This window comes from Puma concolor, chromosome B3 (genome assembly GCF_028749965.1).
Source record: "Puma concolor isolate L17-30 chromosome B3, mPumCon1.1.hap2, whole genome shotgun sequence".
Lineage (NCBI taxonomy): Eukaryota > Metazoa > Chordata > Mammalia > Carnivora > Felidae > Puma > Puma concolor.
Window position 1 is genome coordinate 101,763,282 of NC_141672.1, and position 18,153 is coordinate 101,781,434.

General features: G+C 35.8%; 1 protein-coding gene across 9 annotated transcripts in view; it reads left to right on the forward strand.

Moving 5' to 3' along the window:
* TCF12 (transcription factor 12) overlaps window positions 1-18,153 on the forward strand; it is a 382,333-nt gene that overhangs the window by 253,498 nt on the left and 110,682 nt on the right. For all 9 annotated transcript variants that reach the window (XM_086710772.1, XM_086710771.1, XM_086710774.1 and 6 more), the window contains one exon: window positions 10,954-11,018. In XM_086710772.1, the coding sequence (XP_086566898.1) occupies window positions 10,954-11,018 (65 nt within the window). The remainder of the gene's footprint in view (window positions 1-10,953; window positions 11,019-18,153) is intronic.

Below are 18,153 nucleotides of genomic sequence, written 5' to 3' on the forward strand. Positions count from 1 at the left end.
ATATCTCTAGGTGTGCAGGATGGTTTAGTGTTGATCTGGCTGTATTTCATGGACACAAGACACAAAAAAACTTCCATGCTGTTCTGCCATCTTGGCTCCTCCAGTAAAATACCTCAATGTATTAAACAAATGTATGATAAACTGCTTATACACATCATTTTTTTAACTGTACATTATTCCAGAAGTCCCTTTTTAAAGTTTGTTTTTAAATTCCAGTTAACATTTCTTTTAAGTTTTTTTTTAATTCCAGTTAACATACAGTGTAATATTACTAGTTTCAGGTGTACAGTATAGTGATTAAAACTTGCATACATCTTGGTGCTCATCACAAGTGCACTCCTTTATCCCTATCACCTGTTTAACCCATTTCCTACCCACCCCCCTTTCTGGTAACCATCTATCAGTTTGTTCTCTGTAGTTGAGAGTCTGTTCCTTGGTTTGCCTCTCTTCTCTCCCTACCTTTGCTCCTTTGTTTTCTTTCCTAAATTCCACATTTGCGTGAAATCATGTGGTATTTGTCGTTCTCTGACTGACTTATTTTGCTTAGCATAATACACTCTAGCTCCTTCCTTGCCATCACAAATGACAAGATTTTATGCTTTTTTAATGGCTGAGTAGGATTCCATTGTATATATACACCACTTCTTCTTTATCCATTCATCAACCAATGGACACTTGGGTTGTTTCCATATTTTACTATTGTAGATAATGCTGCTATAAACATTGGGGTGCATGTATCCTTTTGAATTAGTATTTTTTTTTAAATTTTTTTTTCAACGTTTATTTATTTTTGGGACAGAGAGAGACAGAGCATGAACGGGGGAGGGGCAGAGAGAGAGGGAGACACAGAATCAGAAACAGGCTCCAGGCTCTGAGCCATCAGCCCAGAGCCCGACGCGGGGCTCGAACTCACGGACCGCGAGATCGTGACCTGGCTGAAGTCAGACGCTTAACCGACTGCGCCACCCAGGCGCCCCTTGAATTAGTATTTTTGTATTCTCTGGGTAAATACCGAGTAATGCGATTGCTGGATTGTAGGGTAGTTCTATTTTTAGCTTTTTGAGGAACCTCCATACTGTTTTCCACAGTGGCTGTCCAGTTTTCATTCCCACCAACAGTGCAAGAAGGTTTCCCTTTCTCCACATCCTCGCCAACACCTTTTGTTTCTTGTGTTGTTGAATTTACCCTTCCTGCAAAAATCTCTGTATTTTTTAGCAGTTTATCTTCTTCCTCCTACTACTGGTGGTTCACAGATCTACATTCTGTCAGAAGCAGAGTGCTTGATTAATAGCAAAATAGATGGGCATGCCAGTTTGATGGGATATTAAAACAGAAAGAGATATCCCAAATCAAATTTGCTCTACTCCCCCCATTCTCCAAGTGAAGAAACTGAGGCCTGGCGAGTTTAACAACTTACCTGTTTCAGACAGCTACTTCATAGCAGAGACAGGAATAGACCCTTCTGACTCTTCATTTCCATGCTTGTTTCATTTTACTACTCTGTTTCTGACTATATAGTTGGTGAATGGTAGCAGTTCCATTGATTAGTTCCTTTCTTTCTATTCCAATTCTTGCTGTCAAGGGAAACTAGCCAATTAACAATCATTTATTATCCACTGTTTTAGAGCACAGTTTTCTTATACTGTCTGTGTCTCCATGTGGCTGTATGCCATAGATAGAGCCTTAGAGTAGAATCTGTCCCTGGCATGCAAACAAAACAAGTCTAGAATTCCAGACCAGTGTTCCTAAACAAGTGGCATCTGCCTTCTGGTCCCCAAGTGCCATAAAAAACAGACATTGACCTTGCGTGGTAAGGTCATGATTTAAATTAAACAGCCAAAATACAGAAAGTTGTGAGAAAAATCACAGGAATTAACAATGAGCTTAATATTCTGTTTATCATTGTATGATACAAGAAATTTCTGAGAGAAGCATCTGTATAAGGATTTGGTGGAAACAGTATGTCAGAATGAAGTATGATTACCAGGACCGTTTTGAAAATATGCCCCCCTCTCTTTCCCCAGCGAAATTATTTGTTGATATGAGTTTAACCTGATTTTCTTTTTTTATTTTGGGAAAAGGGGAGTAGACTAAAATTAAGGCGTTGAAATTTGGCTCAGTTTAGTCCCTAGAAAGTTGTAAAACCTCAAATGAATATTTTGAAATCCTTTTTTATTTAAGAATGGGATAAAAATTAAGATACAAAAGTTATTTGATTATTTTTAAAGAATATGCATTCACCATGTTTTATCATGAAATGCAGCCAAGGATGAAGAGAGAATTCCTAGTTCTGTAATATTTCGGCTTGGTATAAAAATGAAATGAATTTGTTTCTAAGTTCTAAACAACATGTGGTTAGGGAAGTATGGAGACATTAAGTGAGAAAACACTTAAATTCTTAACCTAAGGAAAAGCAACAATGCAATACAGATGTAAATATGTGTTCAGGGACAATTTGAAAATATAATTATTGACTAAAATGTCTCAGAGAAGGGCCGTTTAGATTTTGAGCTACCTATAATGAATACCTTGTTATGTATTCCATATGTGGCAAAAGTGAACCATAAAATGACCCATAAAGTTTTGAAAGATTACTAAAATTGATCACAATCTTATTCTACTCTGTTTTTTCATTCCTAATTTCCAATCTACCTATCAACCACACTCCCTTATATTGAGTTATGCATTTTAATGTTCTCTCTGGGCATTCTCAGGGCTGAAAGGCAAACATACTGTTTTGTGTAAACCTTCTCATCCTTGTCTATTTGTATATATTTACTGTGTGAATCTGATTTTTAGGAAGGCGTGGAGAACATAGAGGAAAATAGCTGGACTGGTGAATGTTTGCATCCTGGTCTACTTCATCTCCGGTTTTAGTCTCAAGAAGCCATTTCTGAAACCTATTCAAATTACCCAGATATGACTGTATGCTCTTACCAAGGATAATGAGATACTTTATTGGTACCTTAGCAGTTCTTCAGGAATTTTTGATTGGGAACCTGCTTTCGGTTCTGATGCCTGTCACAGGAAGTTGGTGCAGAGTTAAGATTAAATAAGTGATGAGATAGAGGCTGGGTTAGAAAAGTGATTACAACTGGGAACTTGCTAATCACTGACCTCTATAGGGATCCTCTGGTTTATCACTAATCTCACTCACACTTGGCAGTTTCCTGTGCTGCTGCCTCATCATTCATAGCTGTGTGAGTAATTTGGCATGGAGTGAACAAGAGGAGGGCAGAGAGAGTCCGGCAGCTGTGCTTGTTGGCACTAGATATTTAAGTATCTTCAATGTAGCCAGCAGCGCACTTGGCACAAATGTTAGCCAATAATACTTAAACAAATGGTTGTGAAAGAAAATAGGCATTTATGTTAAACGCCTCTGTCTCTCTCTCTTCTTTTCTTTAAAAAAATAATCTGTTAGTTTGAGATCCTTTCTAGATTTTTTGTGTGTAAGTTTGAGCCGATTGCTACCCACATGAAGTCAGTAATACCAATAGTTAACATTGGCTTCGGTTCTTTGAGACAAGAATTTCCAAATACTTTATAAGCATTAATTAAACTGTGCAGGCCTGTGTGAGGTACATGTTACTGAGCTGATTTTCCTAAAAGAGTGAGTGGGGACGTTGATGTTAAATGACGTGTAACTTGCTTAGTTCACTCAGTACGAGAGAAGCAAGAGCCAAGAGATGAATCCAGTAACCAGAATCCTAAGTCTCTGCTCTGCTGTATACCAAATGGCATTACAGATTTCCCCACCTTGTAGGATAGTGTGGTTTTATGTTTCTCTGAGTGGTTGGTGTGATGGAAATTGTATGAAACTTGTGGTAGTGTTCTTCTACAAAAGAAGAGGAAAAGCTTCTCCATCAGCAAAGAGGTTAGGTAAATAATGATTTTTCAAAGATACCTAAGCGGGGAGGAAGACAGTCTGCTCATAAAACTGTGATCATATTTAGATTTATGCCCAAATATTTAGATTGGCCTAAGTAGGGATTTCACATTGTTCCTCTGAAAACTAAATGTGGAAAAGTTCTCATGATTTATATGTAATAAAATGTTTCAGTTTGAAACATCCAAGGATTCTTTTTCTAGGTTAAGCCTTTATCTTTTAAGAAAAATCTGTCTAATTCTGCCCACTTAAAATATAGCTGATGGGGTGAATTTGAATTTATGAGTGCAATTCAGTATGCCTTACAAAAATGAACATTGAAATAATACTGGCTTTCAGACAAATAGGGAAACTGTTCTGATTTGTGCCATTAACTCATGAAGTCAATATTTCTTAAATAGTATCTATTCCTTAAAATTACTGAACTTCAGGTATTCACTAGATTGCTTCAGAAATAAATGCTGAGCCAGCTCTACCTTCCATAATATCTTTGTCCCTGGCCATTTCTTTATAAAAACGTTATTTTGAATTGGTAGGAATAGAGCATATAGGCCAGGATTGTATTACAGGGAAGGCTTCTACAGCCAGTAGATTGAGATCTGTAGGAGATCTTGCAGTTTTACTGTCATATCTCATACCTGTTACCAGATTCCTTCAATCACTCTTCGGCATTAGGAGTATTTCTAGTACGAAGAAGAATACAACTAGCAGTGGTACCAGCAATGTAAGTAAAGCATGTTTCGCACTGCCTTGCACATAATAACTAGTCTGCAAATGCTGGTTCCTGTCACCTTGCCTGCAGTAATCTGAAGACTCTGAGAGTGAAAGAGAGTGGAAGAGTCCTTGACTGCTGTGCACCCTAAGGAGGGTTCAGTACAGCAGCCCCGGAGTTCTTGAGCCAAAGTTGGTCAACATAGAAATGTATGTCCCCCAGGAAGAAGTGTGCTTTTCCCCCCCACATACTCTGTCAAAGCATGTTGATGGAAGCAAGTGGGCCTCACTGCAGAAGTAATCATTTCAGAGCATAGCAGCTGGATCTCTCAGTCAGTTACATTCCCGGAAGTAGGAGCTTTGCAAGGTGCTTTTACATGGCTACCACTGCAATTAAATTTTTTAATTGTTTTAAATATATACACAAAAATAAATCTCTACTTGGGCTCCAGCCTCCCGGGATGTTGTTACACACCTTCTGATCTTGTCCAACTTGTTCATTTTACAGACTAGGAAACTGAGACCCAGAAAAATGAAATGAGATCAGAATAAGTATTTTTCTAACAGGTATTTCAAATTAAGGAAAACATTAACTTATGCCCTTTGTGAGAACTAAAAAGAACAGCAGTTACTTGTGAGTGAAGGCAGCGTAAGTGACCATGTTCTGTACCCAAAACCAATCCTTGGAGTAGTTGGGTTTTGCTGCCAATCATTTTGGGGATGATTTTTCATCCATCCCTCTTTTCAGCAAGAATAGATAGTGCCAAATCATTTCATTGGTAGAGGCTGCTTAGAGGGCTAAATAGAGAAAAATTTCTGTACTATATTTGGGCCCCACCAATTGCTTACGTACATGAGCTGAATCTGGGAATTGTGTCCTGAACCTCCACTGAAGAACAGTGCAGTATAGTATTCTGTTAAGAATTTGGGGTCAGCCCTGTATTTAGGTTCTTTTGACTACTTAGTAATTCTGTGACCTTGGGCAAATTATTTCTCCTCATTAGTAAAATAGGGACTTAATAGTACCTGTCTCAGTGAGTTGGAAGGACTAAAGCCATCATTAGCTTTCATCTGGATTATTTCAGTACTTTTCTAAGTGTCTCCCTGCTTCCACTTGTTCCCCTACAGCTTGTTCTTCATAAGTAGCCATGATGATACTTTCAAGATGTAGATCATCTTTTCAGTAAACAGTTCTGAAGTCACTTGGATATCTCTGTGGAGAAAACATGTATCTTGACATCCCTCCACCACTACCAACATACACAAAAACCAAATTCAAGTTTAAATGTGAAAGATAAGCAGTAAAGCTTTTAGAAGAAAGCACAGAAAAATAAAAACAGATTTGTTACCTTGGAATAGGCAGAGATTTTTTAAACAGTACATATAAAAAAATGGACAAATTAGTCTACATTAAAATGAATTTTTGTTTATCCAAAGACACCATTAAGAGGACGAAAATATTTACATAGAGACAATAAAAGGTCTTGTATCAAAAATACTTGAGAAACTCCTGCAAATCAGCAAGTAAATGACAATCCAGTAGGAAAAAGTAAACAAAGTATTTGAATGACCATTTCATTATAAAATACCCAAACGTACATAAACATGAACTCACTGTGATTTACTAGTAGTAACTTGGTTGCCAAAAGTGTCTCTTAAATCTTCCACAGCATTAATAAATAAACCCACAATAAAAGAGCTAATTATTCCCCAAATCTCTTTACTAGTAAGAACACCAGGAATATTCTATAATTTTCTGCACACTAGTAATTTTACTAATGGAAATTCTGTTTTCTGAGACTTCTTCCTTATAACAAGGTAAAGGAACGCATGTCTTTACTTTTATCCTCTTCCTAGGTCTCTTCACTAGGACCAGATAGTGTAATTTTGATTCCATCTTAGCATGATAGTTCTGCAAATATAAAAAGTACAGAGACTGCACTTCTTTCAGATTCTCTCCTCTCTAGGCTAACATCTCAGGGTTTTTTTTAGCTGATCTGATGGTATGGATCCTTCACCATTCAAGGGAAATTAGATACATGCCAGTTACTAACAGTTCTTGAGCTGTGTTCAGTTGACATATATTAAAATTATCTACATACAGCTTTCATATATATTATTTAGCAGAAAACTGTAAAAACGGTAGCCAAAAGTTGTTATTTGTCAGACATCTGACATAAAATAGAGATTAATCTTAATTCATGAAAATAGTTCTTAAAAAAAGTAATTTTGAAAGAATTAAAGATAAATGTCTTCTAAATCTCAGACTGAGAGTATGCATTATTCTATTTCAAGTGTAACCAAATTTCTAAGTCCCTCAGAAATAATTAGTTCCTAATAAATGAAAGGTGAAATAAAAATGTATTTACATTTCAAAATCTCATTTGAATAGGTTAAGTATCATTTTAAAAACAAGCTATCAGCCTTCCATCTCAGAAGAAACTTCTCTGTAATGGTTTTAGCTTATGTTAAATTAGTTTTCATTCTCTCTGATTTGAATATCCTTGTGAAAGGAAGAAGTTTAGGAATTTTAATAGGCACAGAAAAGTAGGTTTAAAAGCTTACATATTCTTAAATAATATAACAGGTAGCCTCCACACAGATAATTAAAATTATACTTGAAAACTGTACTTTATTAAAAGCAGAGCTAATATTGATCTCTTACTTTGTTTCCTTTTCTTCCCAACAGTTGGGGGCGGGGGGGGGGGGGATCTAGTACCTTTGAAAGTAAAAATATAATAGACCTTAACTTGTTGTTGAGCTTTAAGTCTTTCTTAGTTGTTTAAATAGTATTTCAGAAAGAGGAATTTGTAAGGTAGGAAGGGCCTATTGAGTATTTCAGCCAATAATTAGTTGGTGGTATATTGTGGTAAAAGACAAGCATTGTTTTGTTTTTTTAACTCTATGGTATTTGTTTAAAATGTTAATAAGTCAGGTCACCTGGGTGGCTCAGTCCTTTGAGCTTTGGCTCAGGTGATGATCTCTTGCCATTCATGAGTTCACATTGGGCTTGCTGCTGCCAGCCTACCAGTCAGTGCAGAGCCTACTCCAGATCCTCTGTCCCCCTCTCTCTGCCCCTCCCCCACTTGCACTCTCAAAAATAAACATTAAAAAATAAATAATTAAAATGTTAATATAGTCTCCCATTTCTGTTCTGCCAAGTATATGGTACATGATTTGTTTTCAAAAGCAGTATTTTCTTGGGGTGGCTCAGTTGGTTTCAGCTCAGGTCATGATCTCACACTTTATGGATTCAAGCCCTGCATTGGGCTTCTTGCTGACAGTGTGGAGCCTGCTTGGGATTCTCTCTGTTTCTGCCCCTCCCCTACCCATGCTCTCTCTTTTTCAAAATAAATAAATGAACTTTTTAAAAAATGGTATGTACTGAGAATGATTTTTATTATCTCATAAATGTGTTTATTTGATTAATAAAGTAATACCTCCAAACCAAAAATGTGTGCTGTTCTTTATTTTACCTCATAATCTCTCTGCCAGTCATTCTGAGTAGGCATTTCCCTTCAGTCTCTGCCATGTTCTTGGTCCAGCAGGGTTTCTGATCCATTTTGATGAGATACAGGAATGGTGTGTGTGTCACAGTTGCAAAAGTACAATCTTTTTGTGGTTTTGTAAGATCAGATTCCAAGAGTAGAGTCCAAAACCCCTGTGTATCATCTGGACTCCTACAAGCGGTCTTGCTTGTAAAGGATAGATCCTCAGAGAGTTAACAGTATTTTTTCCATTTTATTCCATATGTATATTTTGCAAATTAAAGCACTTTATGTAGAACATATTGCTTTATGGTGAGACTATGAGACAAATAGACTACATTAATTAACCTTTTCTCATAAATCTGCATTTTTATGTGTTAGCATTACTTCACCTGAAATATGTGCTTCATCACTAATAGCCAGTAAGTGCTTTTTAAGACATGTGCTATAATGTCTAATGGGCTCTGAAATTATACTCTGAGTTATTACTGTATTTTCTAATAACTAGCTTTGTTATTACAAGGATTATTTTCTATATCTAACAGGTCAGTACATACTCAATTTAGAGTTGTATGATTTTACATCATTTGGCCAGTGTGGCATGTATATGGCAATGAAATTAATCAGATATTAGTACATATGTCTTAAAGTTTTTTTTAAAAAATGTGCACCATATCAGTAAATAATTTTGAGCATCCCATCTATGTATGGAGTTTTTAAATTAATAAACTATACATTTTTATATAATGACAAGCTAATAACTCTGTAGTATACAATTATGAGGAAGTTCATATAACCTCAGTAATTTCATTTGTTTTTGAGAGAGAGGGTGCAAGCGGGGGAGGGGCAGAGAGAGAGAGAGAGTGAGAGAGAAAGAGAGAGAAGATCCCAAGCAGGCTCTGCCCACTGATAGCAGAGAGCCTGATGTGGTGCTCAAACTCATGAACCGTGAGATCATGACCTGAGCCAAAATCAGATGCTTAACCGACTGAGTACCCAGGCACCCCTAGCTTTAGTAATTTAAAAAATTTTGGAAAACTGGTCAGATTTAGTTATATTGTTACTGTTTTTACTTTGGAATGGAGAAAAACAATTAGCTCTGCCATTGTCATTGTTTATTTGTATCTCCATCTTCGATACTAACATCAAAGTGTGATCCTTACAGAAATCTTTTTTTTTAAGATTTTTATTCTTATTTTTTTAAAGTTTATTTTTGAGAGAGACAGCACACGAGTGGGGGAGGGGCAGAGAGCAAGTGAGAGAGTGAGTGTGTGTGAGAGAGAGAGAGAGAGAGAGAGAGAGAGAGAGAGAGAGAGAGAATCCCAGGCAGGCTCCTCACTGCCACTGCAGACCCCGGTGCAGGGCTTGAACCCAGAAACCACGAGATAATGTCCTGAGCCAAAGTCAAATGCTTAACTGACCGAGCCACCCAGATGCCCCCTTACGGAAATCTGTTTAAGCAACATGTCTGTGAGAGACTCTTTAGTTAAAATCTGTAATATTTGTAAATTTACTGTATTGAACATAAACTCTGGTGTATTGAAAAGCAAGTAAGAACTTCTTTCAGTATCAGTACTGCCTATTCTTCCTCTAGAACCAGTGCATACCACTTCTAACACTTAACCATCCAACTTTTGAACTATAGAGTCTCAGAAGGAATTTGTACACATTTCTGTAAAGAGTATAAATTGGCATGATGACATCAGATAATAGTAAGGCAACACCTGTAAAGTTGAAAGTGTGCATTCTTTTTTTTTTTTTTAATTTTTTTTCTTTAACGTTTATTTTTTTTTTAATTTTTTTTTTCAACGTTTATTTATTTTTGGGACAGAGAGAGACAGAGCATGAACGGGGGAGGGGCAGAGAGAGAGGGAGACACAGAATCAGAAACAGGCTCCAGGCTCTGAGCCATCAGCCCAGAGCCGGACGCGGGGCTCGAACTCACGGACCGCGAGATCGTGACCTGGCTGAAGTCGGATGCTTAACCGACTGCGCCACCCAGGCGCCCCTAAAGTGTGCATTCTTTAATCCAGCAGCTCCACTTCTCCGTGTCTATCCTAGAGAAAGTCTTATGTGTACATATGCACATGTGCAAGGCTATTTGTTTTACCATCCTGATAGCAAAAAAGCTAAATCTCTTTCTCAGTAGGGGAATAGATTAACTGTGGTTATGTTTGCATAATAGGACATTTTATAGCAGTAAAAAGGAATAAACCAGGTGTCTATTTTCCGCATGTATCTTAAGAGCATACTATTGCATGGAAATGCAGATTTCAAAAGGAATAGATACTATATAATCCCATCTTTAAATGTATTAAAGATACACACAAAATAAATGTTTTAAATATAGACAGTAACATATTGTTTGAGTACATAAATATGTTAACAGTTTCAAAATATGCAGGGGGGGTGGGGGATCATATACACTAACCTTTTGATGACGGTTACCTTGGGGTCTGAGTTAAGATTTGAACTGTGTCTACACTGTTTCAATTTCTGAGAAAGAAGAGGAGGAGAGATGTTCACTGTGAAGCAAATATGGGGAAAACGTTATTCTCTCTACCAAGTACACGGATCATACTGTTGGCTATATAGATGTCTATTCTTTTCCATTTTTTTGAATATTTTTTCAGTGTTTCACAGCAGAAAGTACTCAATAAAATACATGCTATTTTACAAAAATCAGAATTTGTTAAACTGGAATGATAGTAAGCTTTTTAAATTTTATTTATTGGATTTTGTCTTCTTGTTTCTGATTTGTTCTCTGTACTTCCAAATCACAGTATAGTTACTATGAATGGTCTAGAAGTTGAATTGATTGTCAATAAGTGAGGATTTTTGTATACAGTTATATTTTTTGTTTCATAGGAAAAACGTCAGAGAGAGGCTCATTTTCCCTGTACAGCAGAGACACCGGATTACCAGGCTGTCAAGTAAGTTTAATAAATACAAAAGTCAGATCATTTTTAACACACAAATAAGAACTTTAATAGAAGAGGTAGAAATTTATCTGATTTATTTCACTATTATACCTTTAATTTGTGACTAAATGTGCTAAGATTTTAGTAACTAAATATATTTTCTTCTCCCTCCACTTAAAATGGTTTCTGTTCTCCAGTTCACTAGACTGTCTTTCTCTATCATCAGAGATTTTCACACTCACCTCCATTTTAAGTGGAAGCAAAGCAAGTTATCCTCCTACCGTTTTACAAAATGCTTATCACTTCTGAAAATGAATTTGCATATTTCCTCATAAAAAGAACAGAGTTACTGACATAATTATGTGAAGAACCTACGTTTGCTCTGTGTAGCTTTTCTATCCTGTAATGTTAAACTTATTGTTCTGAGTATTTTCATTTCAGTCCTATACTCTAACCAATTCTTTAAGCTTCCAAAAGTTTCTTTGACTTGGAAATGTTGTTTCAACTCTTCACATTCCTTTAGCATATTGCATTTTTACTAATGGCCATCTTCTCTGCTTCCCTGCCCCACCCCCCCATCTTTAGAGAGAATCCTGAATACTTAATTCACCTGTACATTACCATCAGGATCAAGCTAAAAAGAAAAGAAAGGAAAGGCAGAATGTAGGAAATTTGTTTTCTGCTGTTCACATGCCTTTCATGAGTTCCACCCTAATTTCAGACATGGGCATATGAGCCAGTTTTAACTCTCATTCTAAAAATACTTTCCCATTTAATACATACCACATAATTGTGCCATTCAGATTCAGAAGACCTAGGTTGAAATCCCATCGTTAGAAGTTATTGACCTATAGTCCTAAGACAGGTCTTTTAACCTTAAATCCTATCTCTGTGTTGATTTCCTCATTTGAGAAACAGAATTAGCATTTTGCTTCCACCTACTTTGTAGGTCTCTGAAGGTTAAATTCCATGTACTTGTGAAAGCATTTAATAAAACAAATGCACATTTAACAATTTTTCTGTTCATATAACCTATAAAACAAAGCTATTTTGGTGTTTTTTTTTAATTTTTGTATTATTTATTCAAGTCATTATATTCACTGTCCCATCAGAAAAGATCATTATTGGGGCGCCTGGGTGGCTCAGTCTGTTGGGCCTCTGACTTTGGCTCAGGTCATGATCTCACAGTCCGTGAGTTTGAGCCCCGCATCGGGCTCTGTGCTGACAGCTCGGAGCCGGGACCCTGCTTCGGATTCTGTGTCTCCTCTCACCGTCCCTCCCCAACTTGTGCTCTCTCAAAAATAAATAAATGTAAAAAACAAATTTTTTTTTTAAGGAAAAGGTCATTATTGCTCTTCCTTGAAATGTGCCTTATTAAATCTCTTGTAGTTCTCACTTGGCTTTGGGAAGTGAGAGAAGATCCTTAGCACAACCCTATTGCAAGCCGGGTAACTCATAACCCCAGTGATTCTTTCCTCCTTTATCCTCACTAATCTCTGTATATAGATTGGAAAGTGTATGTGTGAGGAGGGAGCATGCATGTAAGAGTGCACATGGATAAATGCTAGAGCACAGAATTAGTTGAAACAGTGCCCAGTAGTGGCTAAGCCAGCTAGAAGACTTTACTATGGTGACTTGCATTGATTTTCTTTGGTATGTTAAATCATCCTTGCATTCCTGAGATAAACTTTACAAAAGCTATTTTGAATCCTTAATATTTTTAAGAGACCAAAAGGTTTGAGAGCCATGGGTCTAATGTTAGCACTATTGCTAAACCTAAGGTAAAAAAATGATTCTAAGCTCTTTGAAACTACAGCTGTATCTAATAAATCAGTTAATGCTTACACTAAATGAGTTTCCACTTACATTTTTTATACTCCCTTTGCAAAGGTAGTGGTATTTAGTTAGGATTAGTGGTAAGCTGTATTTATATAATTCTCCAATTTTGCAAAGATGAATCTTAACAGTTTTTCCAAAGATGAATATGTTTATACCAGATTTAATTCCTTTTTTTCACAGTTTCTATTTTTATTTTAATTCCATTATAGTTAACATACAGAGTTATATTAGCTTCAGGTATACAACACCAGATTTAATTCTCATATCAGAAAACATTTACTTTAAACCTAGATGCATAACACTGTAATAACAGTTGCTACCATTTACTGAGAACTAGCTGAGCCAGGAATTGAATTAAACATGATCATATTTGGGTCACCTGGGTGGCTCAGTCAGTTGAGCATCTGATTCTTGGTGTTGGCTCAGGTCATGATCCCAGGGTCATGAGATCAAGCCCCACATTGGGCTCTGTGCTAAGCATGGAGCCTGCTTAGAATTCTCTCTCTCCCTCTGCCCCTCTACCCCGCTCTCCTAAACAAAATTAAAATGAAAAAAAAAAAAAAAACTTTAAACATTATCATGTTTAATCCTTTTAACAACACCTGTTTTTCAGACTGAAAAATGGATGTTCTCCAGAGGTTTTAAGTAATTTGCTCAAAACTGTGCATCTAGCAAGTGGTAAACCTTCTAAACACATGGTTGATGCTGTTACAGTCTCAGATTCCTAGTCTGTGCCCTTACTACTCTTTCACTTAATTTGTTTGACCAAGGAGGGATCTGGGAATTAATATTTTAAGCAAGTGCTAATTCACATGGACTGGGGATTATACTTTGAGAAACCCAGTTCTCTATATGCCAAATATAAACATATAGAGAGTATAAAAAAAGGAAGAAGCTATAAGATTACTGCTTAACAATTTTTTATTGCATTTTGGAGAGATCAGGCAGACCTATGGAAAAGAGAAACAAGTTTACTGGAATGTATGAAATGTAAAATAGCAATATTGCTATGTACAAGAAATTTAAAGATATTCAAGTGAGGGAAAGATTTGTTGGTAAAGAATGCACAGAAGCAATGTATGAACCACAAAGAGGAAGCCCAAAATTCAACAGAGGAGAGATTTTACTGCAGCAAAAACATCAGTGAAGACAGGAGGGCTCTTAAAACAAGTGAAAGAATTCCTTGCTGTGAAAGGAACAATACTTTGCTATGTATTACTGTTACTTAGCTCTGCCTATGTTGCAGTTGCTAGACAAAATTATAATGGATGGCACCAGCTGATCTGAGGCCTAAATAGTAAACTTAGGATATTCAAGAGTTAAAAAATATCTGTCACTACTATTCAAAGAAAAACCTATATCCCAAACAGTATTTGTTATCATGGGTCAAAGAAAACAAAAATACAGTAAAACATTGGCTGTCATTTTGTCTTGCCTATTCACAAGTAACATAAAAATCTTAACCATGCAATGATAATAGAAGGAAATGTAAACAGTGACTGGAAAATTATATCCAAACACCACTTTGAAACCATTTTTCTTCAGCATATTCCCCAAGGAAACATTTAACTCTGCTATTAATGTACATAAAATGCTGCTGACATTCTGCAAAATTCAGTCTAATTTAATAATGCCTGATGGGCCTTGCTTCATGTTAAGATGATGTAATAATATGTTGCTAAATGAGTCTCCTCATATTACCTTCATGGCAGTCCCATAACTGATGAGCCATTAAAAAGAAACTGGTGTAGCCGTTTTACTGGAAACAATGATAGATCATTCTGCAATCGAATTTTTTTAATTGATTCAACACAGAACATAGAAGCCAACATCTTTTTTAACAATAAGGATAATTCTTCACCATGATATGAAAAATCCTTTTATCATCACAACAGTTTTTCACTAATGTGAACAAACATGTATCCAAGTAGTTTGTATAAGTTTTTCTTCAAAGTTCAAACCTAAAAGAGGCAGGGTCTTGGTTTTATCCAAGAAGATTTAAGTTTCATCAATGTTCAGGTATCACATGCCTGAGAAAATGGCAGCTTTAAAAACACAGCATTTAGTTATTTGGAAATTTACCCTTACCATTTGCTTCTTAACCATCCTCTTTTTTCATTATCACCAGTGTCATTATATACAGCTATTTGATAATGATAAAATTATAAAAGAGTCAATGCATCAGGAAGATATGACAATGATAAAGGTGTATACCTAATTACAGAGCTTTAAAATAAGTGAAACAAAATTTGATAGAATTAAAGAGAAATAAACAAATTCAAAATTAGAGTTAATGGTTTGAATACCTATATTTCTCAGTAACTGACAAAATACACAAAAACTTAGTTCACCTGGTGTCAACTACTTTGACCTCATTGATATTTATAAAACTCTGTTCCCAACAATTGAATTATCTAAATGCCTTTCTAGGGTACATGTTATATTTAACAGGATTGAACCATGTGCTGATCTGTAAAACTATAGATTGGAAATTTTTGAAAGTAATACAGTATATTATCTGACCAGAAGTAATTAAATTATGTTAGTAAGATACTTAGAGAAACATCAAATATTTTGAAATTAACCTATGTCTAAATAATCTGTGGTTTGAAAAATCACAAGGGAATTTAGAAACTATTTCTAACTAATTATAATGAAATATGATATAACAAAATGTGTTGGTACAGCTAAAACTGCCTAGAAAAAAAAAAGTATAGCTTTAGATGCTTGTATTCAAAAAGATCTGTAGTGTACAACCTGAGTTTCTGCCCTAGGAAGCTAGAAAAACAAGCACAAAGTAAGTAGTAGGGGGAAATAATACTAAAAAGAGCAAAAATTGATGTAATATTACAAAAATAATAGAAAAAATAACAAAGCCAGAATTTGATTATTTGAAAAGATCCATAAAATTAGTAACTCCTAGCTAAGCTGATTAAGATAAAATGGGAGAAAGGGGCGCCTGGGTGGCACAGTCGGTTGAGCGTCCGACTTCAGCCAGGTCACGATCTCGCGGTCCGTGAGTTCGAGCCCCGCGTCAGGCTCTGGGCTGATGGCTCAGAGCCTGGATCCTGTTTCCGATTCTGTGTCTCCCTCTCTCTCTGCCCCTCCCCCGTTCATGCTCTGTCTCTCTCTGTCCCAAAATAAATAAACGTTGAAAGATAAAATGGGAGAGGGAAGAAAGGGAAAGAACACAATTTACCAATATTTGGAATGGAAAGGAGGTTATCATTGTAAACTATGTATACATGAAAAACATAATAAAGAAATATTGTGAATAACTTAATTCAGTACATTTGACAACTTAGGTGAAATAAATTTGGAGAAATACTTACAAAAGGGACAAGATGAAACAAAGTCTGAATAACCCTGTATCTGTTAATAAAAATAAGTTCTTCTCCAAAACCCACAAAGAGTGATGAGCGCTGGGTGTCATATGGAAGTGTTGAATCACAGTATGGAACAGTAGAGTTCCATCACTACTCTATATGGAAAACCCAAACTTGTTAGTTAGTTCAACACTAACAAGTGTTGAATCACTGTTAGTATTGTATGCCAAAACTAACATAACACTATGTGTTAACTATACTGGAATTAAAGTAAAATAAAATATAAAAAAAGAGAGGGATGTAAAAGTTGTTTGTAAGAGAGAAAAAAAAACCCACAAAGAAAGCTTGAAGGTCATGGTTTCATTGGTGAATTCTTTCAAATGCACAAGGAAAAATATAATACTAACCTTATACAAACTATTTTAGGAAACAGAAGGAGGGAACACTTTACAGCTCATTTTATGAAGTGAATAATAAAACCGCACATGTAATGTTTGGCTTAACATTTGAAAATTAGTTTCGTTTGACACATTAACAGAATGAAGGAGAAAAACAATGTTATTGTTTCCATAGATGTAGAATAGTTATTCAGTAAAAATGAAATGTTCATGATAAAACCTCACAACAAACTAAGCATAGAAAGCAGCTTCCTCACTTTGATAAAAGGTATACATGAATGATTTATATCTAACAGCATACTTAATAGTGAAAGACTATATATCCCTCTACCTCCCACTCCCCTTCCCGTCAAGTTAGGAAGAAGGTAAGAACTTCCATTTTCCTGACCTAAATTTTATGTCCTGGCCAGTGTAATAAGGCAATTAAAAACAACAACAACAAAAAAAAAAAAAAAAAAAATTTAAAAAAAAAAAAAAAAAAGGGAGCCTGGGTGGCGCAGTCGGTTAAGCGTCCGACTTCAGCCAGGTCACGATCTCGCGGTCCGTGAGTTCGAGCCCCGCGTCGGGCTCTGGGCTGATGGCTCAGAGCCTGGAGCCTGTTTCCGATTCTGTGTCTCCCTCTCTCTCTGCCCCTCCCCCGTTCATGCTCTGTCTCTCTCTGTCCCAAAAATAAATAAAACGTTGAAAAAAAAAAATTTAAAAAAAAAAAAATAAAAAAAAAAAAAAACAACAACAACAAAAAAGACAATTTGAAAGAATAAGCTGAATTTGCAGATGACATGTTTGTGTACATGAGAAGTCCAGTGGAATCCTCAAGGAAACTTGTAGAACTAATAATCCTTTAGCTTTGTCACAGGATACAAAGTCAATCTAAAAACATAATTATATTTCTACATACTACCAATGAACAGTTAGAAAATGAAACTAACCAAAAAGTACTATCTATATCAAAAAAGCATAAAATACTGAGAGATATACTTAAGAGATTATAAGACTTCAACAATGCAAACTGTAAAATATTGCTGGGAGAAATCAGAGAGGATCTAAATAAATAGATATGCCATGTTCATGAATTGGAAGACTCATTATCATTTAGATGTCAGTCCCAGGCTTTTTTTTTTTTTAGACATTGACAAAATTATTTAAAAGTTCATTTGGAAAGTCTTAGGATTGAAAGAAACAAAAAAAAATCTTGAAAAAGAAAAGAAGAGGGTCTTGGTACCTGACTTCAAGACTTACTATTTTAAGCAACACTAATCAAGGCAGTGTAGTATTCATATAAAGATTGACAGATCATGAACAGAATAAAGTCCAGAAAGTGACCCATACCTTCTATGGCAGATGATGTTTGATATGAGCACCCAACAACTTAAAAAAAAAAAAAAAATCTCTTTAACATATGGGTGCTGGAACAACTGAATTACCAGTATGAGAAGGAAAAAAAAAACTTCAATCCTTATCTTACACCATATACAGACAAATTTGAGATAGATCATGGACTTAAATATGAAAGCTAAAATAATAAAGCTGCTAGGGAAAAAAATAGATGAATATCTTTGCTGCTTACAAAACAAATTTCATAGG